The 26,699-nt window shown below is 47.0% G+C and overlaps 1 protein-coding gene across 2 annotated transcripts in view; it reads left to right on the forward strand.

Moving 5' to 3' along the window:
* The window catches only part of LOC139534785 (sodium/hydrogen exchanger 9B2-like), a 55,933-nt gene extending 30,062 nt beyond the window's left edge, over window positions 1–25,871 (forward strand). For both annotated transcript variants that reach the window (XM_071334233.1, XM_071334236.1), the window contains 4 exons: window positions 16,706–16,814; window positions 23,851–23,987; window positions 24,783–24,981; window positions 25,172–25,871. In XM_071334233.1, coding sequence (XP_071190334.1) covers window positions 16,706–16,814; window positions 23,851–23,987; window positions 24,783–24,981; window positions 25,172–25,248 — 522 coding nt within the window. In that variant the 3' untranslated portion in view covers window positions 25,249–25,871. The remainder of the gene's footprint in view (window positions 1–16,705; window positions 16,815–23,850; window positions 23,988–24,782; window positions 24,982–25,171) is intronic.
* The last annotated feature ends 828 nt before the right edge of the window (window positions 25,872–26,699 follow it).

Here is a 26,699-nt window from a genome sequence, read left to right on the forward strand (position 1 = left end):
GGGGGAGGCTAGTAACAGTGACTATAGTTCAGGGCAGGATACTGGGGGGAGGCTAGTAACAGTGACTATAGTTCAGGGTACTGGGGGGAGGCTAGTAACAGTGACTATAGTTCAGGGTACTGGGGGGAGGCTAGTAACAGTGACTATAGTTAAGGGCAGGATACTGGGGGGAGGCTAGTAACAGTGACTATAGTTCAGGGTACTGGGGGGAGGCTAGTAACAGTGACTATAGTTCAGGGTACTGGGGGGAGGCTAGTAACAGTGACTATAGTTCAGGGTACTGGGGGGAGACTAGTAACAGTGACTATAGTTCAGGGCAGGGTACTGGGGGAGACTAGTAACAGTGACTATAGTTCAGGGTACTGGGGGAGACTAGTAACAGTGACTATAGTTCAGGGTACTGGGTGGAGGCTAGTAACAGTGACTATAGTTCAGGGTACTGGGGGGAGGCTAGTAACAGTGACTATAGTTCAGGGTACTGGGGGGAGGCTAGTAACAGTGACTATAGTTCAGGGCAGGGTACTGGGGGAGACTAGTAACAGGGACTATAGTTCAGGGCAGGGTACTGGGGGAGGCTAGTAACAGGGACTATAGTTCAGGGTACTGGGGGGAGACTAGTAACAGTGACTATAGTTCAGGGTACTGGGGGGAGGCTAGTAACAGTGACTATAGTTCAGGGCAGGGTACTGGGGGGAGGCTAGTAACAGTGACTATAGTTCAGGGTACTGGGGGGCGGCTAGTAACAGTGACTATAGTTCAGGGTACTGGGGGGAGGCTAGTAACAGTGACTATAGTTCAGGGCAGGGTACTGGGGGAGACTAGTAACAGGGACTATAGTTCAGGGCAGGGTACTGGGGGAGGCTAGTAACAGGGACTATAGTTCAGGGTACTGGGGGGAGACTAGTAACAGTGACTATAGTTCAGGGTACTGGGGGGAGGCTAGTAACAGTGACTATAGTTCAGGGCAGGGTACTGGGGGGAGGCTAGTAACAGTGACTATAGTTCAGGGTACTGGGGGAGGCTAGTAACATTGACTATAGTTCAGGGTACTGGGGGAGACTAGTAACAGTGACTATAGTTCAGGGTACTGGGGGGAGACTAGTAACAGTGACTATAGTTCAGGGTACTGGGTGGAGACTAGTAACAGTGACTATAGTTCAGGGTACTGGGGGGAGGCTAGTAACAGTGACTATAGTTCAGGGTACTGGGGGGAGGCTAGTAACATTGACTATAGTTCAGGGTACTGGGGGGAGACTAGTAACAGTGACTATAGTTCAGGGCAGTGTACTGGGGGGAGGCTAGTAACATTGACTATAGTTCAGGGTACTGGGGGAGACTAGTAACAGTGACTATAGTTCAGGGTACTGGGGGGAGACTAGTAACAGTGACTATAGTTCAGGGTACTGGGGGGAGACTAGTAACAGTGACTATAGTTCAGGGCAGGGTACTGGGGGAGGCTAGTAACATTGACTATAGTTCAGGGCAGGGTACTGGGGGGAGGCTAGTAACATTGACTATAGTTCAGGGCAGGGTACTGGGGGGAGGCTAGTAACATTGACTATAGTTCAGGGCAGGGTACTGGGGGGAGGCTAGTAACAGTGACTATAGTTCAGGGCAGGGTACTGGGGGGAGGCTAGTAACAGTGACTATAGTTCAGGGTACTGGGGGGAGACTAGTAACAGTGACTATAGTTCAGGGTAATGGGGGAGGCTAGTAACATTGACTATAGTTCAGGGTACTGGGGGGAGGCTAGTAACAGTGACTATAGTTCAGGGTAATGGGGGAGACTAGTAACAGTGACTATAGTTCAGGGCAGGGTACTGGGGGGAGGCTAGTAACAGTGACTATAGTTCAGGGTACTGGGGGGAGACTAGTAACAGTGACTATAGTTCAGGGTACTGGGTGGAGGCTAGTAACAGTGACTATAGTTCAGGGTACTGGGGGGAGACTAGTAACAGTGACTATAGTTCAGGGTACTGGGGGGAGACTAGTAACAGTGACTATAGTTCAGGGTAATGGGGGAGGCTAGTAACATTGACTATAGTTCAGGGTACTGGGGGGAGGCTAGTAACAGTGACTATAGTTCAGGGTAATGGGGGAGACTAGTAACAGTGACTATAGTTCAGGGCAGGGTACTGGGGGGAGGCTAGTAACAGTGACTATAGTTCAGGGTACTGGGGGGAGGCTAGTAACAGTGACTATAGTTCAGGGTACTGGGGGGAGACTAGTAACAGTGACTATAGTTCAGGGCAGGGTAATGGGGAGAGACTAGTAACAGTGACTATAGTTCAGGGTACTCGGGGGAGACTAGTAACAGTGACTATAGTTCAGGGTACTGGGGGGAGGCTAGTAACAGTGACTATAGTTCAGGGTACTGGGGGGAGACTAGTAACAGTGACTATAGTTCAGGGCAGGGTAATGGGGAGAGACTAGTAACAGTGACTATAGTTCAGGGTACTGGGGGGAGGCTAGTAACAGTGACTATAGTTCAGGGTACTGGGGGGAGGCTAGTAACAGTGACTATAGTTCAGGGTACTGGGGGGAGGCTAGTAACAGTGACTATAGTTCAGGGTACTGGGGGGAGACTAGTAACAGTGACTATAGTTCAGGGCAGGGTACTGGGGGAGGCTAGTAACATTGACTATAGTTCAGGGCAGGGTACTGGGGGGAGGCTAGTAACAGTGACTATAGTTCAGGGCAGGGTACTGGGGGAGACTAGTAACAGTGACTATAGTTCAGGGCAGGGTACTGGGGGAGACTAGTAACAGTGACTATAGTTCAGGGCAGGGTACTGGGGGAGGCTAGCAACATTGACTATAGTTCAGGGCAGGGTACTGGGGGGAGGCTAGTAACAGTGACTATAGTTCAGGGTAGGGTACTGGGGGAGACTAGTAACAGTGACTATAGTTCAGGGCATGGTACTGGGGGAGACTAGTAACAGTGACTATAGTTCAGGGCAGGGTCCTGGGGGAGACTAGTAACAGTGACTATAGTTCAGGGCAGGGTACTGGGGGAGACTAGTAACAGTGACTATAGTTCAGGGCAGGGTACTGGGGGGGAGACTAGTAACAGTGACTATAGTTCAGGGTACTGGGGGGAGACTAGTAACAGTGACTATAGTTCAGGGTACTGGGGGGAGACTAGTAACAGTGACTATAGTTCAGGGTACTGGGGGGAGACTAGTAACAGTGACTATAGTTCAGGGTACTGGGGGGAGGCTAGTAACAGTGACTATAGTTCAGGGTACTGGGGGGAGGCTAGTAACAGTGACTATAGTTCAGGGTACTGGGGGAGACTAGTAACAGTGACTATAGTTCAGGGTACTGGGGGGAGACTAGTAACAGTGACTATAGTTCAGGGTACTGGGGGAGACTAGTAACAGTGACTATAGTTCAGGGTACTGGGTGGAGGCTAGTAACAGTGACTATAGTTCAGGGTACAGGGGGAGACTAGTAACAGTGACTATAGTTCAGGGTACTGGGTGGAGGCTAGTAACAGTGACTATAGTTCAGGGTACTGGGGGAGGCTAGTAACATTGACTATAGTTCAGGGTACTGGGGGGAGACTAGTAACAGTGACTATAGTTCAGGGTACTGGGTGGAGGCTAGTAACAGTGACTATAGTTCAGGGTACTGGGGGAGGCTAGTAACATTGACTATAGTTCAGGGTACTGGGGGGAGACTAGTAACAGTGACTATAGTTCAGGGTACTGGGGGGAGGCTAGTAACAGTGACTATAGTTCAGGGCAGGGTACTCGGGGAGACTAGTAACAGTGACTATAGTTCAGGGCAGGGTACTGGGGGAGACTAGTAACAGTGACTATAGTTCAGGGCAGGGTCCTGGGGGAGACTAGTAACAGTGACTATAGTTCAGGGCAGGGTACTGGGGGAGACTAGTAACAGTGACTATAGTTCAGGGCAGGGTACTGGGGGGGAGACTAGTAACAGTGACTATAGTTCAGGGTACTGGGGGGAGACTAGTAACAGTGACTATAGTTCAGGGTACTGGGGGGAGACTAGTAACAGTGACTATAGTTCAGGGTACTGGGGGGAGACTAGTAACAGTGACTATAGTTCAGGGTACTGGGGGGAGGCTAGTAACAGTGACTATAGTTCAGGGTACTGGGGGGAGGCTAGTAACAGTGACTATAGTTCAGGGTACTGGGGGAGACTAGTAACAGTGACTATAGTTCAGGGTACTGGGGGGAGACTAGTAACAGTGACTATAGTTCAGGGTACTGGGGGAGACTAGTAACAGTGACTATAGTTCAGGGTACTGGGTGGAGGCTAGTAACAGTGACTATAGTTCAGGGTACAGGGGGAGACTAGTAACAGTGACTATAGTTCAGGGTACTGGGTGGAGGCTAGTAACAGTGACTATAGTTCAGGGTACTGGGGGAGGCTAGTAACATTGACTATAGTTCAGGGTACTGGGGGGAGACTAGTAACAGTGACTATAGTTCAGGGTACTGGGTGGAGGCTAGTAACAGTGACTATAGTTCAGGGTACTGGGGGAGGCTAGTAACATTGACTATAGTTAAGGGTACTGGGGGGAGACTAGTAACAGTGACTATAGTTCAGGGTACTGGGTGGAGGCTAGTAACAGTGACTATAGTTCAGGGTACTGGGGGAGGCTAGTAACATTGACTATAGGGCAGGGTACTGGGGGGAGGCTAGTAACAGTGACTATAGTTCAAGGTACTGGGTGGAGACTAGTAACAGTGACTATAGTTCAGGGTACTGGGGGAGACTAGTAACAGTGACTATAGTTCAGGGTACTGGGGGGAGACTAGTAACAGTGACTATAGTTCAGGGTACTGGGGGGAGGCTAGTAACAGTGACTATAGTTCAGGGTACTGGGGGGAGACTAGTAACAGTGACTATAGTTCAGGGTACTGGGTGGAGACTAGTAACAGTGACTATAGTTCAGGGTACTGGGGGAGACTAGTAACAGTGACTATAGTTCAGGGTACTGGGTGGAGGCTAGTAACAGTGACTATAGTTCAGGGTACTGGGGGAGACTAGTAACAGTGACTATAGTTCAGGGTTCCTGGTTGGAGGCTAGTAACATTGACTATAGTTCAGGGTACTGGGGGGAGACTAGTAACAGTGACTATAGTTCAGGGTACTGGGTGGAGACTAGTAACAGTGACTATAGTTCAGGGTACTGGGGGGAGGCTAGTAACAGTGACTATAGTTCAGGGTACTGGGTGGAGACTAGTAACAGTGACTATAGTTCAGGGTACTGGGGGGAGGCTAGTAACATTGACTATAGTTCAGGGTAATGGGGGAGGCTAGTAACAGTGACTATAGTTCAGGGTACTGGGGGGAGACTAGTAACAGTGACTATAGTTCAGGGCAGGGTACTGGGGGAGGCTAGTAACAGTGACTATAGTTCAGGGTACTGGGTGGAGACTAGTAACAGTGACTATAGTTCAGGGTACTGGGGGGAGACTAGTAACAGTGACTATAGTTCAGGGTAGGGTACTGGGGGAGGCTAGTAACAGTGACTATAGTTCAGGGTACTGGGGGGAGGCTAGTAACAGTGACTATAGTTCAGGGTACTGGGTGGAGACTAGTAACAGTGACTATAGTTCAGGGTACTGGGGGAGGCTAGTAACAGTGACTATAGTTCAGGGTACTGGGTGGAGACTAGTAACAGTGACTATAGTTCAGGGTACTGGGGGGAGGCTAGTAACAGTGACTATAGTTCAGGGTACTGGGGGGAGGATAGTAACATTGACTATAGTTCAGGGTACTGGGGGGAGGCTAGTAACAGTGACTATAGTTCAGGGTACTGGGGGAGGCTAGTAACAGTGACTATAGTTCAGGGTACTGGGTGGAGACTAGTAACAGTGACTATAGTTCAGGGTACTGGGGGGAGGCTAGTAACAGTGACTATAGTTCAGGGTACTGGGGGGAGACTAGTAACAGTGACTATAGTTCAGGGTACTGGTGGAGACTAGTAACAGTGACTATAGTTCAGGGTACTGGGGGGAGACTAGTAACAGTGACTATAGTTCAGGGTACTGGGGGGAGACTAGTAACAGTGACTATAGTTCAGGGTACTGGGGGAGACTAGTAACAGTGACTATAGTTCAGGGTACTGGGTGGAGACTAGTAACAGTGACTATAGTTCAGGGTACTGGGGGGAGGCTAGTAACATTGACTATAGTTCAGGGTACTGGGGGAGACTAGTAACAGTGACTATAGTTCAGGGTACTGGGGGAGACTAGTAACAGTGACTATAGTTCAGGGTACTGGGGGGAGACTAGTAACAGTGACTATAGTTCAGGGTACTGGGGGGAGGCTAGTAACATTGACTATAGTTCAGGGTACTGGGGGGAGGCTAGTAACATTGACTATAGTTCAGGGTACTGGGGGGAGGCTAGTAACAGTGACTATAGTTCAGGGTACTGGGGGGAGACTAGTAACAGTAACTATAGTTCAGGGTACTGGGGGAGGCTAGTAACAGTGACTATAGTTCAGGGTACTGGGGGGAGACTAGTAACAGTGACTATAGTTCAGGGTACTGGGGGGAGGCTAGTAACAGTGACTATAGTTCAGGGTACTGGGGGGAGGCTAGTAACAGTGACTATAGTTCAGGGTACTGGGGGGAGACTAGTAACAGTGACTATAGTTCAGGGCAGGGTACTGGGGGGAGACTAGTAACAGTGACTATAGTTCAGGGTACTGGGTGGAGACTAGTAACAGTGACTATAGTTCAGGGTACTGGGGGAGGCTAGTAACAGTGACTATAGTTCAGGGTACTGGGTGGAGACTAGTAACAGTGACTATAGTTCAGGGTACTGGGGGGAGGCTAGTAACAGTGACTATAGTTCAGGGTACTGGGGGGAGGATAGTAACATTGACTATAGTTCAGGGTACTGGGGGGAGGCTAGTAACAGTGACTATAGTTCAGGGTACTGGGGGAGGCTAGTAACAGTGACTATAGTTCAGGGTACTGGGTGGAGACCAGTAACAGTGACTATAGTTCAGGGTACTGGGGGGAGGCTAGTAACAGTGACTATAGTTCAGGGTACTGGGGGGAGACTAGTAACAGTGACTATAGTTCAGGGTACTGGTGGAGACTAGTAACAGTGACTATAGTTCAGGGTACTGGGGGGATACTAGTAACAGTGACTATAGTTCAGGGTACTGGGGGGAGACTAGTAACAGTGACTATAGTTCAGGGTACTGGGGGAGACTAGTAACAGTGACTATAGTTCAGGGTACTGGGTGGAGACTAGTAACAGTGACTATAGTTCAGGGTACTGGGGGGAGGCTAGTAACATTGACTATAGTTCAGGGTACTGGGGGAGACTAGTAACAGTGACTATAGTTCAGGGTACTGGGGGAGACTAGTAACAGTGACTATAGTTCAGGGTACTGGGGGGAGACTAGTAACAGTGACTATAGTTCAGGGTACTGGGGGGAGGCTAGTAACATTGACTATAGTTCAGGGTACTGGGGGGAGGCTAGTAACATTGACTATAGTTCAGGGTACTGGGGGGAGGCTAGTAACAGTGACTATAGTTCAGGGTACTGGGGGGAGACTAGTAACAGTAACTATAGTTCAGGGTACTGGGGGAGGCTAGTAACAGTGACTATAGTTCAGGGTACTGGGGGGAGACTAGTAACAGTGACTATAGTTCAGGGTACTGGGGGGAGGCTAGTAACAGTGACTATAGTTCAGGGTACTGGGGGGAGGCTAGTAACAGTGACTATAGTTCAGGGTACTGGGGGGAGACTAGTAACAGTGACTATAGTTCAGGGTACTGGGGGGAGACTAGTAACAGTGACTATAGTTCAGGGTACTGGGGGGAGGCTAGTAACAGTGACTATAGTTCAGGGTACTGGGGGAGGCTAGTAACATTGACTATAGTTCAGGGTACTGGGGGGAGGATAGTAACATTGACTATAGTTCAGGGTACTGGGTACTGGGGGAGGCTAGTAACATTGACTATAGTTCAGGGTACTGGGTGGAGACTAGTAACAGTGACTATAGTTCAGGGTACTGGGGGAGACTAGTAACAGTGACTATAGTTCAGGGTACTGGGTGGAGACTAGTAACAGTGACTATAGCTCAGGGTACTGGGGGGAGACTAGTAACAGTGACTATAGTTCAGGGTACTGGGGGGAGACTAGTAACAGTGACTATAGTTCAGGGTACTGGGGGGAGGCTAGTAACAGTGACTATAGTTCAGGGTACTGGGTGGAGGCTAGTAACAGTGACTATAGTTCAGGGTACTGGGGGGAGGCTAGTAACAGTGACTATAGTTCAGGGTACTGGGGGGAGGCTAGTAACAGTGACTATAGTTCAGGGTACTGGGGGAGGATAGTAACAGTGACTATAGTTCAGGGTACTGGGGGGAGGCTAGTAACAGTGACTATTGTTCAGGGTACTGGGTGGAGACTAGTAACAGTGACTATAGTTCAGGGTACTGGGGGGAGGCTAGTAACAGTGACTATAGTTCAGGGTACTGGGGGGAGGCTAGTAACAGTGACTATAGTTCAGGGTACTGGGGGAGGATAGTAACAGTGACTATAGTTCAGGGTACTGGGTGGAGACTAGTAACAGTGACTATAGTTCAGGGTACTGGGGGGAGGATAGTAACAGTGACTATAGTTCAGGGTACTGGGTGGAGACTAGTAACAGTGACTATAGTTCAGGGTACTGGGGGGAGACTAGTAACAGTGACTATAGTTCAGGGTACTGGGGGAGACTAGTAACAGTGACTATAGTTCAGGGTACTGGGTGGAGACTAGTAACAGTGACTATAGTTCAGGGTACTGGGGGAGACTAGTAACAGTGACTATAGTTCAGGGTACTGGGTGGAGACTAGTAACAGTGACTATAGTTCAGGGTACTGGGGGAGACTAGTAACAGTGACTATAGTTCAGGGTACTGGGGGGAGACTAGTAACAGTGACTATAGTTCAGGATACTGGGGGGAGGCTAGTAACAGTGACTATAGTTCAGGGTACTGGGTGGAGACTAGTAACAGTGACTATAGTTCAGGGTACTGGGGGAGACTAGTAACAGTGACTATAGTTCAGGGTACTGGGTGGAGACTAGTAACAGTGACTATAGTTCAGGGTACTGGGGGAGACTAGTAACAGTGACTATAGTTCAGGGTACTGGGTGGAGACTAGTAACAGTGACTATAGTTCAGGGTACTGGGGGGAGGCTAGTAACAGTGACTATAGTTCAGGGTACTGGGGGAGACTAGTAACAGTGACTATAGTTCAGGGTACTGGGGGGAGACTAGTAACAGTGACTATAGTTCAGGGTACTGGGGGAGACTAGTAACAGTGACTATAGTTCAGGGTACTGGGGGGAGACTAGTAACAGTGACTATAGTTCAGGGTACTGGGGGGAGACTAGTAACAGTGACTATAGTTCAGGGTACTGGGGGGAGACTAGTAACAGTGACTATAGTTCAGGGTACTGGGGGGAGACTAGTAACAGTGACTATAGTTCAGGGTACTGGGTGGAGACTAGTAACAGTGACTATAGTTCAGGGTACTGGGGGAGACTAGTAACAGTGACTATAGTTCAGGGTACTGGGGGGAGGCTAGTAACAGTGACTATAGTCCAGGGTACTGGGGGGAGGCTAGTAACAGTGACTATAGTTCAGGGTACTGGGGGGAGGCTAGTAACATTGACTATAGTTCAGGGTACTGGGGGGAGGCTAGTAACAGTGACTATAGTTCAGGGTACTGGGGGAGACTAGTAACAGTGACTATAGTTCAGGGTACTGGGGGAGACTAGTAACAGTGACTATAGTTCAGGGTACTGGGGGGAGGCTAGTAACAGTGACTATAGTTCAGGGTACTGGGGGGAGGCTAGTAACAGTGACTATAGTTCAGGGTACTGGGGGAGACTAGTAACAGTGACTATAGTTCAGGGTACTGGGGGGAGGCTAGTAACAGTGACTATAGTTCAGGGTACTGGGGGGAGGCTAGTAACAGTGACTATAGTTCAGGGTACTGGGGGGAGACTAGTAACAGTGACTATAGTTCAGGGTACTGGGGGAGACTACTAACAGTGACTATAGTTCAGGGTACTGGGGGGAGACTAGTAACATTGACTATAGTTCAGGGTACTGGGGGGAGGCTAGTAACAGTGACTATAGCTCAGGGTACTGGGGGGAGACTAGTAACAGTGACTATAGTTCAGGGTACTGGGGGGAGACTAGTAACAGTGACTATAGTTCAGGGTACTGGGGGGAGGCTAGTAACAGTGACTATAGTTCAGGGTACTGGGGGGAGGCTAGTAACAGTGACTATAGTTCAGGGTACTGGGGGGAGGCTAGTAACAGTGACTATAGTTCAGGGTACTGGGGGGAGACTAGTAACAGTGACTATAGTTCAGGGTACTGGGGGGAGGCTAGTAACAGTGACTATAGTCCAGGGTACTGGGGGGAGGCTAGTAACAGTGACTATAGTCCAGGGTACTGGGGGGAGGCTAGTAACAGTGACTATAGTTCAGGGTACTGGGGGGAGACTAGTAACATTGACTATAGTTCAGGGTACTGGGGGAGACTAGTAACAGTGACTATAGTTCAGGGTACTGGGGGGAGGCTAGTAACAGTGACTATAGTCCAGGGTACTGGGGGGAGGCTAGTAACAGTGACTATAGTTCAGGGTACTGGGGGGAGACTAGTAACATTGACTATAGTTCAGGGTACTGGGGGAGACTAGTAACAGTGACTATAGTTCAGGGTACTGGGGGGAGGCTAGTAACATTGACTATAGTTCAGGGCAGGGTACTGGGGGAGGATAGTAACAGTGACTATAGTTCAGGGTACTGGGTGGAGACTAGTAACAGTGACTATAGTTCAGGGTACTGGGTGGAGGCTAGTAACAGTGACTATAGTTCAGGGTACTGGGGGGAGGCTAGTAACAGTGACTATAGTTCAGGGTACTGGGTGGAGGCTAGTAACATTGACTATAGTTCAGGGTACTGGGGGGAGGCTAGTAACATTGACTATAGTTCAGGGTACTGGGTGGAGGCTAGTAACAGTGACTATAGTTCAGGGTACTGGGGGGAGGCTAGTAACAGTGACTATAGTTCAGGGTACTGGGGGGAGACTAGTAACAGTGACTATAGTTCAGGGTACTGGGGGGAGGCTAGTAACATTGACTAAAGTTCAGGGTACTGGGTGGAGGCTAGTAACAGTGACTATAGTTCAGGGTACTGGGGGGAGGCTAGTAACATTGACTATAGTTCAGGGTACTGGGTGGAGGCTAGTAACAGTGACTATAGTTCAGGGTACTGGGGGGAGGCTAGTAACAGTGACTATAGTTCAGGGTACTGGGGGGAGACTAGTAACAGTGACTATAGTTCAGGGTACTGGGGGGAGGCTAGTAACATTGTCTATAGTTCAGGGCAGGGTACTGGGGGGAGGCTAGTAACAGTGACTATAGTTCAGGGCAGGGTACTGGGGGGAGGCTAGTAACAGTGACTATAGTTCAGGGTACTGGGGGAGGCTAGTAACAGTGACTATAGTTCAGGGTAATGGGGGAGGCTAGTAACAGTGACTATAGTTCAGGGTAATGGGGGAGGCTAGTAACAGTGACTATAGTTCAGGGTACTGGGGGGAGGCTAGTAACAGTGACTATAGTTCAGGGTACTGGGGGGAGGCTAGTAACAGTGACTATAGTTCAGGGTACTGGGGGAGGCTAGTAACATTGACTATAGTTCAGGGTACTGGGGGGAGGATAGTAACAGTGACTATAGATCAGGGTACTGGGGGGAGGATAGTAACAGTGACTATAGATCAGGGTACTGGGGGGAGGCTAGTAACAGTGACTATAGTTCAGGGTACTGGGGGGAGGATAGTAACAGTGACTATAGTTCAGGGTACTGGGGGGAGACTAGTAACAGTGACTATAGTTCAGGGTACTGGGGGGAGGCTAGTAACAGTGACTATAGTTCAGGGCAGGGTACTGGGGGAGGCTAGTAACATTGACTATAGTTCAGGGTACTGGGGGAGACTAGTAACAGTGACTATAGTTCAGGGTACTGGGGGGAGGCTAGTAACAGTGACTATAGTTCAGGGTACTGGGTGGAGACTAGTAACATTGACTATAGTTCAGGGTACTGGGGGGAGGCTAGTAACAGTGACTATAGATCAGGGTACTGGGGGGAGGATAGTAACAGTGACTATAGTTCAGGGTACTGGGGGGAGGCTAGTAACAGTGACTATAGTTCAGGGTACTGGGCGGAGGCTAGTAACAGTGACTATAGATCAGGGTACTGGGGGGAGGATAGTAACAGTGACTATAGATCAGGGTACTGGGGGGAGGCTAGTAACAGTGACTATAGATCAGGGTACTGGGGGGAGGCTAGTAACAGTGACTATAGATCAGGGTACTGGGGGGAGGATAGTAACAGTGACTATAGTTCAGGGTACTGGGGGGAGACTAGTAACAGTGACTATAGTTCAGGGTACTGGGGGAGACTAGTAACAGTGACTATAGTTCAGGGTACTGGGGGGAGACTAGTAACATTGACTATAGATCAGGGTACTGGGGGGAGGATAGTAACAGTGACTATAGATCAGGGTACTGGGGGGAGGCTAGTAACAGTGACTATAGTTCAGGGTACTGGGGGGAGGCTAGTAACAGTGACTATAGTTCAGGGTACTGGGGGGAGGCTAGTAACAGTGACTATAGTTCAGGGTACTGGGGGAGGCTAGTAACAGTGACTATAGTTCAGGGTACTGGGGGGAGGCTAGTAACAGTGACTATAGTTCAGGGTACTGGGGGAGACTAGTAACAGTGACTATAGTTCAGGGTACTGGGGGGAGACTAGTAACAGTGACTATAGTTCAGGGCAGGGTACTGGGTGGAGACTAGTAACAGTGACTATAGTTCAGGGTACTGGGGGGAGACTAATAATAGTGACTATAGTCCAGGGTACTGGGGGAGACTAGTAACAGTGACTATAGTTCAGGGTACTGGGGGGAGACTAGTAACAGTGACTATAGTTCAGGGCAGGGTACTGGGGGAGACTAGTAACAGTGACTATAGTTCAGGGTACTGAGGGAGACTAGTAACAGTGACTATAGTTCAGGGTACTGGGTGGAGACTAGTAACAGTGACTATAGTTCAGGGTACTGGGGGGAGACTAGTAACAGTGACTATAGTTCAGGGTACTGGGTGGAGGCTAGTAACAGTGACTATAGTCCAGGGTACTGGGGGGAGACTAGTAACAGTGACTATAGTTCAGGGTACTGGGGGGAGGCTAGTAACAGTGACTATAGTTCAGGGTACTGGGTGGAGACTAGTAACAGTGACTATAGTTCAGGGTACTGGGGGGAGGCTAGTAACAGTGACTATAGTTCAGGGTACTGGGGGAGGCTAGTAACATTGACTATAGTTCAGGGTACTGGGGGGAGACTAGTAACAGTGACTATAGTCCAGGGTACTGGGGGGAGACTAGTAACAGTGACTATAGTTCAGGGTACTGGGGGAGACTAGTAACAGTGACTATAGTTCAGGGTACTGGGTGGAGACTAGTAACAGTGACTATAGTTCAGGGTACTGGGGGGAGGCTAGTAACATTGACTATAGTTCAGGGTACTGGGGGGAGGATAGTAACAGTGACTATAGATCAGGGTACTGGGGGGAGGATAGTAACAGTGACTATAGATCAGGGTACTGGGGGGAGGCTAGTAACAGTGACTATAGTTCAGGGTACTGGGGGAGGCTAGTAACATTGACTATAGTTCAGGGTACTGGGGGGAGGATAGTAACAGTGACTATAGATCAGGGTACTGGGTGGAGACTAGTAACAGTGACTATAGTTCAGGGTACTGGGGGAGGCTAGTAACATTGACTATAGTTCAGGGTACTGGGGGGAGGATAGTAACAGTGACTATAGATCAGGGTACTGGGGGGAGGCTAGTAACAGTGACTATAGTTCAGGGTACTGGGGGGAGGCTAGTAACAGTGACTATAGTTCAGGGTACTGGGGGAGGCTAGTAACATTGACTATAGTTCAGGGTACTGGGGGGAGGATAGTAACAGTGACTATAGATCAGGGTACTGGGTGGAGACTAGTAACAGTGACTATAGTTCAGGGTACTGGGTGGAGACTAGTAACAGTGACTATAGTTCAGGGTACTGGGTGGAGACTAGTAACAGTGACTATAGTTCAGGGTACTGGGGGAGGCTAGTAACAGTGACTATAGTTCAGGGTACTGGGGGGAGACTAGTAACAGTGACTATAGTTCAGGGTACTGGGGGGAGGATAGTAACAGTGACTATAGTTCAGGGTAATGGGGGAGGCTAGTAACATTGACTATAGTTCAGGGTACTGGGGGGAGGCTAGTAACAGTGACTATAGTTCAGGGTAATGGGGGAGACTAGTAACAGTGACTATAGTTCAGGGCAGGGTACTGGGGGGATACTAGTAACAGTGACTATAGTTCAGGGCAGGGTACTGGGGGAGGCTAGTAACAGTGACTATAGTTCAGGGTACTGGGGGGAGGATAGTAACAGTGACTATAGTTCAGGGTAATGGGGGAGGCTAGTAACATTGACTATAGTTCAGGGTACTGGGGGGAGGCTAGTAACAGTGACTATAGTTCAGGGTAATGGGGGAGACTAGTAACAGTGACTATAGTTCAGGGCAGGGTACTGGGGGGAGACTAGTAACAGTGACTATAGTTCAGGGCAGGGTACTGGGGGGAGACTAGTAACAGTGACTATAGTTCAGGGTACTGGGGGGAGGCTAGTAACAGTGACTATAGTTCAGGGTACTGGGGGGAGACTAGTAACAGTGACTATAGTTCAGGGTACTGGGGGGAGGCTAGTAACAGTGACTATAGTTCAGGGTACTGGGTGGAGACTAGTAACAGTGACTATAGTTCAGGGTACTGGGGGGAGACTAGTAACAGTGACTATAGTTCAGGGTACTGGGGGGAGACTAGTAACAGTGACTATAGTTCAGGGTACTGGGGGGAGACTAGTAACAGTGACTATAGTTCAGGGTACTGGGGGGAGACTAGTAACAGTGACTATAGTTCAGGGTACTGGGGGGAGGATAGTAACAGTGACTATAGTTCAGGGTACTGGGGGGAGGCTAGTAACAGTGACTATAGTTCAGGGTACTGGGTGGAGACTAGTAACAGTGACTATAGTTCAGGGTACTGGGGGGAGACTAGTAACAGTGACTATAGTTCAGGGTACTGGGGGGAGGATAGTAACAGTGACTATAGTTCAGGGCAGGGTACTGGGGGAGACTAGTAACAGTGACTATAGTTCAGGGTACTGGGTGGAGGCTAGTAACAGTGACTATAGTTCAGGGTACTGGGGGAGGCTAGTAACATTGACTATAGTTCAGGGTAATGGGGGAGGCTAGTAACAGTGACTATAGTTCAGGGTACTGGGGGGAGACTAGTAACAGTGACTATAGTTCAGGGTACTGGGGGAGGCTAGTAACAGTGACTATAGCTCAGGGTACTGGGGGGAGACTAGTAACAGTGACTATAGTTCAGGGTACTGGGGGGAGGCTAGTAACAGTGACTATAGTTCAGGGTACTGGGGGGAGACTAGTAACAGTGACTATAGTTCAGGGTACTGGGTGGAGGCTAGTAACAGTGACTATAGTTCAGGGTACTGGGGGGAGGCTAGTAACAGTGACTATAGTTCAGGGTACTGGGGGGAGGCTAGTAACAGTGACTATAGTTCAGGGCAGGGTAATGGGGAGGCTAGTAACAGTGACTATAGTTCAGGGCAGGGTAATGGGGAGGCTAGTAACAGTGACTATAGTTCAGGGCAGGGTAATGGGGAGGCTAGTAACAGTGACTACAGTTCAGGGCAGGGTAATGGGGAGGCTAGTAACAGTGACTATAGTTCAGGGCAGGGTAATGGGGGTGTGCAGTACTGTTGGACCTACTGTAGAAACACAAGCATTATATATTACTGTACTGTTGGAGCTAGAAACACAAGCATTATATATTACTGACTGTTGGAGCTAGAAACACAAGCATTATATATTACTGTACTGTTGGAGCTAGAAACACAAGCATTATATATTACTGACTGTTGGAGCTAGAAACACAAGCATTATATATTACTGTACTGTTGGACCTACTGTAGAAACACAAGCATTATATATTACTGACTGTTGGAGCTAGAAACACAAGCATTATATATTACTGTACTGTTGGAGCTAGAGACACAAACATTATATATTACTGTACTGTTGGAGCTAGAAACACAAGCATTATATATTACTGTACTGTTGGACCTACTGTAGAAACACAAGCATTATATATTACTGTACTGTTGGAGCTAGAGACACAAACATTATATATTACTGTACTGTTGGAGCTAGAAACACAAGCATTATATATTATTGCACTGTTGGAGCTAGAAACATAATCATTTGACCCTCAATAACATCTGCAAAATATGTGTCCACGATCAATAATTAGATTTTATTTTGATACGTCCTTATGAAGTGTTATAACATGTTTATAATCTCTCCAGGCCCCAGTAGTTGTAGTGTTTATTATGTGTTTATGAAGTGTTATAACATGTTTATAATCTCTCCAGGCCCCAGTAGTTGTAGTGTTTATTATGTGTTTATGAAGTGTTATAACATGTTTATAACCTTTCCAGGCCCCAGTAGTTGTAGTGTTTATTATGTGTTTATGAAGTGTTATAACATGTTTATAACCTTTCCAGGCCCCAGTAGCAGCAGTGGTAGGGAGGTTCTGGGACATCTTCCAGCCGCTGCTGTTTGGACTGATAGGAGCAGAAATTACAGCATCTACACTGGACCCCAACACAGTGGGTAAATACACACTACTACTATAATACTACTACTACTGATACTGATACTACTACAGTACTACTGATAGGAGCAGAAATTACAGTATCTACACTGGACCCCAACACAGTGGGTAAATACACACTACTACTATAATACTACTACTACTACTACTGATACTACTACAGTACTACTGATAGGAGCAGAAATTACAGTATCTACACTGGACCCCAACACAGTGGGTAAATACACACTACTACTATAATACTACTACTACTGATACTAATACAGTACTACTGATAGGAGCAGAAATTACAGTATCTACACTGGACCCCAACACAGTGGGTAAATACACACTACTACTATAATACTACTACTACTGATACTAATACAGTACTACTGATAGGAGCAGAAATTACAGCATCTACACTGGACCCCAACACAGTGGGTAAATACACACTACTACTATAATACTACTACTACTGATACTGATACTACTACAGTACTACTGATAAGAGCAGAAATTACAGTATCTACACTGGACCCCAACACAGTGGGTAAATACACACTACTACTATAATACTACTACTACTACTACTGATACTACTACAGTACTACTGATAGGAGCAGAAATTACAGTATCTACACTGGACCCCAACACAGTGGGTAAATACACACTACTACTATAATACTACTACTACTGATACTACTACAGTACTACTGATAGGAGCAGAAATTACAGTATCTACACTGGACCCCAACACAGTGGGTAAATACACACTACTACTATAATACTACTACTACTACTACTACTACTGATACTACTACAGTACTACTGATAGGAGCAGAAATTACAGTATCTACACTGGACCCCAACACAGTGGGTAAATACACACTACTACTACTACTACTACAGTACTACTGATAGGAGCAGAAATTACAGTATCTACACTGGACCCCAACACAGTGGGTAAATACACACTACTACTATAATACTACTACTACTACTACTGATACTACTACAGTACACCTGATAGGAGCAGAAATTACAGTATCTACACTGGACCCCAACACAGTGGGTAAATACACACTACTACTATAATACTACTACTGATACTACTACAGTACTACTGATAGGAGCAGAAATTACAGTATCTACACTGGACCCCAACACAGTGGGTAAATACACACTACTACTATAATACTACTACTACTACTACTGATACTACTACAGTACTACTGATAGGAGCAGAAATTACAGTATCTACTCTGGACCCCAACACAGTGGGTAAATACACACTACTATTATAATACTACTACTACTACTACTGATACTACTACAGTACTACTGATAGGAGCAGAAATTACAGTATCTACACTGGACCCCAACACAGTGGGTAAATACACACTACTACTATACTACTACTACTACTACTACTACTGATACTACTACAGTACTACTGATAGGAGCAGAAATTACAGTATCTACACTGGACCCCAACACAGTGGGTAAATACACACTACTACTATAATACTACTACTTCTACTACTGATACTACTACAGTACTACTGATAGGAGCAGAAATTACAGCATCTACACTGGACCCCAACACAGTGGGTAAATACACACTACTACTATAATACTACTACTACTGATACTGATACTACTACAGTACTACTGATAGGAGCAGAAATTACAGTATCTACACTGGACCCCAACACAGTGGGTAAATACACACTACTACTATAATACTACTACTACTACTACTGATACTACTACAGTACTACTGATAGGAGCAGAAATTACAGTATCTACACTGGACCCCAACACAGTGGGTAAATACACACTACTACTATAATACTACTACTACTGATACTAATACAGTACTACTGATAGGAGCAGAAATTACAGTATCTACACTGGACCCCAACACAGTGGGTAAATACACACTACTACTATAATACTACTACTACTGATACTAATACAGTACTACTGATAGGAGCAGAAATTACAGCATCTACACTGGACCCCAACACAGTGGGTAAATACACACTACTACTATAATACTACTACTACTGATACTGATACTACTACAGTACTACTGATAAGAGCAGAAATTACAGTATCTACACTGGACCCCAACACAGTGGGTAAATACACACTACTACTATAATACTACTACTACTACTACTGATACTACTACAGTACTACTGATAGGAGCAGAAATTACAGTATCTACACTGGACCCCAACACAGTGGGTAAATACACACTACTAGTATAATACTACTACTACTGATACTACTACAGTACTACTGATAGGAGCAGAAATTACAGTATCTACACTGGACCCCAACACAGTGGGTAAATACACACTACTACTATAATACTACTACTACTACTACTACTACTGATACTACTACAGTACTACTGATAGGAGCAGAAATTACAGTATCTACACTGGACCCCAACACAGTGGGTAAATACACACTACTACTACTACTACAGTACTACTGATAGGAGCAGAAATTACAGTATCTACACTGGACCCCAACACAGTGGGTAAATACACACTACTACTATAATACTACTACTACTACTACTGATACTACTACAGTACACCTGATAGGAGCAGAAATTACAGTATCTACACTGGACCCCAACACAGTGGGTAAATACACACTACTACTATAATACTACTACTGATACTACTACAGTACTACTGATAGGAGCAGAAATTACAGTATCTACACTGGACCCCAACACAGTGGGTAAATACACACTACTACTATAATACTACTACTACTACTACTGATACTACTACAGTACTACTGATAGGAGCAGAAATTACAGTATCTACTCTGGACCCCAACACAGTGGGTAAATACACACTACTATTATAATACTACTACTACTACTACTGATACTACTACAGTACTACTGATAGGAGCAGAAATTACAGTATCTACACTGGACCCCAACACAGTGGGTAAATACACACTACTACTATACTACTACTACTACTACTACTACTGATACTACTACAGTACTACTGATAGGAGCAGAAATTACAGTATCTACACTGGACCCCAACACAGTGGGTAAATACACACTACTACTATAATACTACTACTGATACTACTACAGTACTACTGATAGGAGCAGAAATTACAGTATCTACACTGGACCCCAACACAGTGGGTAAATACACACTACTACTATAATACTACTACTACTACTGATACTACTACAGTACTACTGATAGGAGCAGAAATTACAGTATCTACACTGGACCCCAACACAGTGGGTAAATACACACTACTACTATAATACTACTACTTCTACTACTGATACTACTACAGTACTACTGATAGGAGCAGAAATTACAGTATCTACACTGGACCCCAACACAGTGGGTAAATACACACTACAACTATAATACTACTACTTCTACTACTGATACTACTACAGTACTACTGATAGGAGCAGAAATTACAGTATCTACACTGGACCCCAACACAGTGGGTAAATACACACTACTACTACTACTACTACTACTACTACTAGCTGACCACGACTCCATTTTGTTGATTCCAGCCTACAAACAGAAACTCAAACAACAAGCTCCCGCGCTCAGGTCTGTTCAACGCTGGTCCGACCAATCTGAATCCACGCTTCAAGACTGCTTCGATCACGCGGATTGGAATATGTTCCGCATCGCGTCCAACAACAATATTGACGAATATGCTGATTCGGTGAGCGAGTTCATTAGGAAGTGCATTGACGATGTCGTACCCACAGCAACGATTAAAACATTCCCAAACCAGAAACCGTGGATTGACGGCAGCATTCGCGTGAAACTGAAAGCGCGAACCACTGCTTTTAACCAGGGCAAGGTGACCGGAAGCATGACCGAATACAAACAGTGTAGCTATTCTCTCCGCAAGGCAATCAAACAGGCTAAGTCCCAGTACAGAGACAAAATCGAGTCGCAATTCAACAGCTCATACACAAGAGGTATGTGGCAGGGTCTACAGTCAATCACGGATTACAAAAAGAAAACCAGCCCCGTCGCGGACCAGGATGTCTTGCTCCCAGACAGGCTAAACAACTTTTTTGCCCGCTTTGAGGACAATACAGTGCCACTGACACGGCCCCCTACCAAAACCTGCGGGCTCTCCTTCACTGCAGCCGAGGTGAGTAAAACATTTAAACGTGTTAACCCTCGCAAGGCTGCAGGCCCAGACGGCATTCCCAGCCGCGTCCTCAGAGCATGCGCAGACCAGCTGGCTGGTGTGTTTACGGACATATTCAATCAATCCTTATCCCAGTCTGCTGTTCCCACATGCTTCAAGAGGGCCACCATTGTTCCCGTTCCCAAGAAAGCTAAGGTAACTGAGCTAAACGACTACCGCCCCGTAGCACTCACTTCCGTCATCATGAAGTGCTTTGAGAGACTAGTCAAGGACCATATCACCTCCACCCTACCGGACACCCTAGACCCACTCCAATTTGCTTACCGACCCAATAGGTCCACAGACGACGCAATCGCAACCACACTGCACACTGCCCTAACCCATCTGGACAAGAGGAATACCCATGTGAGAATGCTGTTCATCGATTACAGCTCAGCATTTAACACCATAGTACCCTCCAAACTCGTCATCAAGCTCGAGACCCTGGGTCTCGACCCCGCCCTGTGCAACTGGGTCCTGGACTTCCTGACGGGCCGCCCCCAGGTGGTGAGGGTAGGTAACAACATCTCCACCCCGCTGATCCTCAACACTGGGGCCCCACAAGGGTGCGTTCTGAGCCCTCTCCTGTACTCCCTGTTCACCCACGACTGCGTGGCCATGCACGCCTCCAACTCAATCATCAAGTTTGCGGATGACACTACAGTGGTAGGCTTGATTACCAACAACGACGAGACGGCCTACAGGGAGGAGGTGAGGGCCCTCGGAGTGTGGTGTCAGGAAAATAACCTCACACTCAACGTCAACAAAACAAAGGAGATGATTGTGGACTTCAGGAAACAGCAGAGGGAGCACCCCCCTATCCACATCGACGGGTCAGTAGTGGAGAAGGTGGAAAGTTTTAAGTTCCTCGGTGTACACATCACGGACAAACTGAATTGGTCCACCCACACAGACAGCGTTGTGAAGAAGGCGCAGCAGCGCCTCTTCAACCTCAGGAGGCTGAAGAAATTCGGCTTGTCACCAAAAGCACTCACAAACTTCTACAGATGCACAATCGAGAGCATCCTGTCGGGCTGTATCACCGCCTGGTACGGCAACTGCTCCGCCCACAACCGTAAGGCTCTCCAGAGGGTAGTGAGGTCTGCAGAACGCATCACCGGGGGCAAACTACCTGCCCTCCAGGACACCTACACCACCCGATGTCACAGGAAGGCCATAAAGATCATCAAGGACAACAACCACCCAAGCCACTGCCTGTTCACCCCGCTATCATCCAGAAGGCGAGGTCAGTACAGGTGCATCAAAGCAGGGACCGAGAGACTGAAAAACAGCTTCTATCTCAAGGCCATCAGACTGTTAAACAGCCACCACTAACATTTAGCGGCCGCTGCCAACATACTGACTCAACTCCAGCCACTTTAAAAATGGGAATTGATGGAAATTATGTAAAAATGTACCACTAGCCACTTTAAACAATGCCACTTAATATAATGTTTACATACCCTACATTACCCATCTCATATGTATATACTGTACTCTATATCATCTACTGCATCTTGCCATCTTTATGTAATACATGTACCACTAGCCACTTTAAACTATGCCACTTTATGTTTACATACCCTACAGTACTCATCTCATATGTATATAGCGTACTCTATACCATCTACTGCATCTGCCATGCCGTTCTGTACCACCACTCATTCATATATCTTTATGTACATATTCTTTATCCCTTTACACTTGTGTGTGTGTGTAAGGTAGTAGTTGTGGAATTGTTAGGTTAGATTACTTGTTGGTTATTACTGCATTGTCGGAACTAGAAGCAAAAGCATTTCGCTACACTCGCATTAACATCTGCTAACCATGTGTATGTGACTAATAAAATTTGATTTGATTTGATTTGATTTGATTACTACTGCAACTACTACTTCTACTACTACAGTACTAAAATACTACTACTAGAACTACTATTACTACTACTACTACTACTACTACTACTATAACTATACTACTACTACTACTACTACTACTACTACTACTACTACTAGTACTACTATACTACTACTATAATACTACTACTACTACTACTACTACTACTACTACTGCTACTACTGCTACTACTACCATACTACTACTATAATACGATACTACTACAGTACAACTGATAGGAACAGAAATCACAGTATCTGCACTGGACCCCAACACAGTGGGTAAATTCACAGTACTACTATAATACTACTACTATTACTACAACTACCATACTGCTACTACACTACTACCATATTACTATAGTACTACTATGATACTACTTCAGTACTAATTCTAATAAAGCAGACTATTTCTCTTTCTTTCCCTCCCTCTCATTCTCTCTCTCTTTCTCTCTCCCCCATCTCTATCTCGGTCTCTCTCTCCCCCCTTTCTCTTTCCCCCCTCCCTCTCCACCCCTCCTTCCTTCCCTCTCTCTCTCTCTCTCTCTCTCTCTCCCTCTCTCCCCATCTCTCTCTCTCCCCCCTCCCTCTCTCTCTCTCTCTCTCTCTCTCTCTCTCTCTCTCTCTCTCTCTCCACCTCCCTCCCTCCCCCTCTCTCTCTCCCCCTCCCTCCCTCTCCCCCCTCCCTCCCTCCCCCTCTCTCTCTCCCCCCTCCCTCCCTCTCCCCCCTCCCTTCCTCTCCCTCCCCCCTCCATCCCTCTCTCTATCTCTCTCTCCCCCCTCCCTCTCTCTCTCTCTCTCTCTCTCTCCCCCTCCCTCCCCCCTGCCTCTCTCTCTCTAGGTCTGGGTCTGGTCTGTATCGGTGTAGGGCTGCTGGTTCGTGTTCTGGTAACTCTATCTCTGTGTCTCCCTCTCTCCCCCTTTCTCTCTCTAGGTCTGGGTCTGGTCTGTATCGGTGTAGGCCTGCTGGTTCGTGTTCTGGTAACTCTATCTGTGGTTCTGTTTTCTGGTTTCACTCTGAGAGAAAAGCTCTTTATCGCTTTGGCCTGGATCCCCAAAGCCACCGTACAGGTGAGAACTTAATTAGCTACAGATACACTGCTATCTAGAACTTAAAATAGTTATTTGGCTCCTATGGGGACAGCCAAAGACCCCTTTTGGAACCCCTTTTCTCTAAGCGCTTACAGGAGGCTGGTGGAAGGACATATTGGAAGGAGGTAAAGGCTGGAACGGAATAGATGGAAAGGTGTCAAACACGTCTTAATTGAATCAAACACGTGAGTCTTAATTGAATCAAACACGTGAGTCTTAATTGAATCAAACACGTGAGTCTTAATTGAATCAAACACGTGAGTCTTAATTGAATCAAACACATGAGTCTTAATTGAATCAAACACATGAGTCTTAATTGAATCAAACACGTGAGTCTTAATTCAATCAAACACATGAGTATTAATTCAAACAAACACATGAGTCTTAATTTAATCAAACACATGAGTCTGAATTAAATTGGGTCTTAATTCAACCAAAAACGAGTCTTAATTGAATCAAACACGAGTCTTTATTGAATCAAACACATGAGTCTTAATTCAATCAAAAACGAGTCTTAATTCAATCAAACACGAGTCTTAATTCAATCAAACACGTGAGTCTTCAAACCTTGTCTCTGAAGTTCATTTCCGACTGAGCCGACATTTGCACCGTTTAACGTGAATGCTGAACTTGTGCGTTTTGGATTGAATCGAGACCCCGGTTTCCATGTGTCCCAGCCACGAGAATGATCCTCCCATATGTCCCCACATCTGGGCTGCAGTCTAGGTCTGTTGGGGGTTTCAAATCATTCTAACTGGTTCTGTTGGGTTCTAGGCAGCGATAGGTTCTACAGCCCTGGATATGGCCCGTGTGTCGGGGGATGAGGTTCTGGTGAAGTACGGTCTGGATGTTCTGACTGTGGCTGTTCTGGCCATCCTCACTACAGCACCTATAGGAGCCCTGGGGATCGGCCTGGCAGGGCCCAGACTGCTGACCAGACACACGGAGGACACAAACGCAGACAGGAAAGAAGGTGAGGGTGAGGGTGCGCACACACGAGTGTAGACGCCGAAACACACACTTAAGCAGCCAGACTGCTGACCAGACACACACACAGTGAGTCCGCACGCACGCTCGCACGCACGCACGCACGCACACACACACACACACACACACACACACACAATACACTTCATAGTATTTTCCCCTCTGATTTGAATCAGGCACTGAAGAGGACGCCCCAGAGTCTGTGTCGGGACCCGTGTCTAAAGGGGTGGAGCCATGTGAGAGCAAGATGTGAGCTCAGCCAATCACCTTCCAGACAGCAGGGTCCATTGGACCAGTCATAATTCAGACCAGACTCTTTGACTGTATCCCAAATGGCTCCCGTTACCCTGTGGTCCTGGTCTAATGTTGTCCACTATATTATATAGGGAATAGGGTGCCATTAGGGATGCATGATATTTTAGTTCACCTCTTAATGATGTACACATTCAACCCTGTCCCCAGCTCCATCAGGAGACCACTGTATTCATCCCTGTCCCCAGCTCCATCAGGAGACCACTGTATTCATCCCTGTCCCCAGCTCCATCAGGAGACCACTGTACTGTTGACCTTTACAATGAGTTCATGCCTGTCCCCAGCTCCATCAGGAGACCACTGTATTCATCCCTGTCCCCAGCTCCACCAGGAGACCACTGTATTCATCCCTGTCCCCAGCTCCATCAGGAGACCACTGTATTCATCCCTGTCCCCAGCTCCACCAGGAGACCACTGTATTCATCCCTGTCCCCAGCTGCACCAGGAGACCGCTGTATTCATCCCTGTCCCCAGCTGCACCAGGAGACCACTGTCCATGTTGACCTTTACAATGAGTTCATGCCCTGTATGTACTGAATACATTAGAATAAATGATTTATGATAAATATCAATGTTCATATGTTTTTTTGTATCATTAGGGGGGAGGGGGGTACTGTCACGCCCTGACCTTAGGGGGGGGTACTGTCACGCCCTGACCTTTGGGGATGGGGTACTGTCACGCCCTGACCTTAGGGGGGGGGGGGTACTGTCACGTCCTGACCTGGGGGGGGGGGGGGGGGTACTGTCACGCCCTGACCTTGGGGGGGTACTGACCTTAGAGAGACTTTTTATGTCTCTATTTGGTTGGTCAGGGTGTGATTTGGGGTGGGCATTCTATGTTTTTCTTTTTCTATGATTTTGTATTTCTATGTTTTGGCCGGGTTTGGTTCTCAATCAGGGACAGCTGTCTATCGTTGTGTCTGATTGGGAACCATACTTAGGTAGCCCTTTTTCCCTCCTTTCAGTGTGGGAAGTTGTCTTTGTTTGTGGCACTATAGCCCTTAAGCTTCACGGTTGTTTTGTATTGTTGATTGTTTTTGTCGGCGTCATCCTAAATAAAAGGAATATGTACGCTCACCACGCTGTGCTTTGGTCCACTTCATTCGACGGCCGTGACACATGCGTCCATGTGTTCACACCAATATCTGTCTGTTGCTGTAATATCATAGAGGAAAACAGCCAATAAGACATGATGGGCGTGTTCCACAACTAGGGTGAGGTGATGCTACAACCAATGGGAGAACTCTGTTGCTGTAATATCATAGAGGAAAACAGCCAATAAAACATGATGGGCGTGTTCCACAACTAGGGTGAGGTGATGCTACAACCAATGGGAGAACTCTGTTGCTTCAAGATGCGTTCATAGCCAAAGACAGTGTAAAGAAAAATTAC

Source organism: Salvelinus alpinus, chromosome 11, assembly GCF_045679555.1.
Source record: "Salvelinus alpinus chromosome 11, SLU_Salpinus.1, whole genome shotgun sequence".
Lineage (NCBI taxonomy): Eukaryota > Metazoa > Chordata > Actinopteri > Salmoniformes > Salmonidae > Salvelinus > Salvelinus alpinus.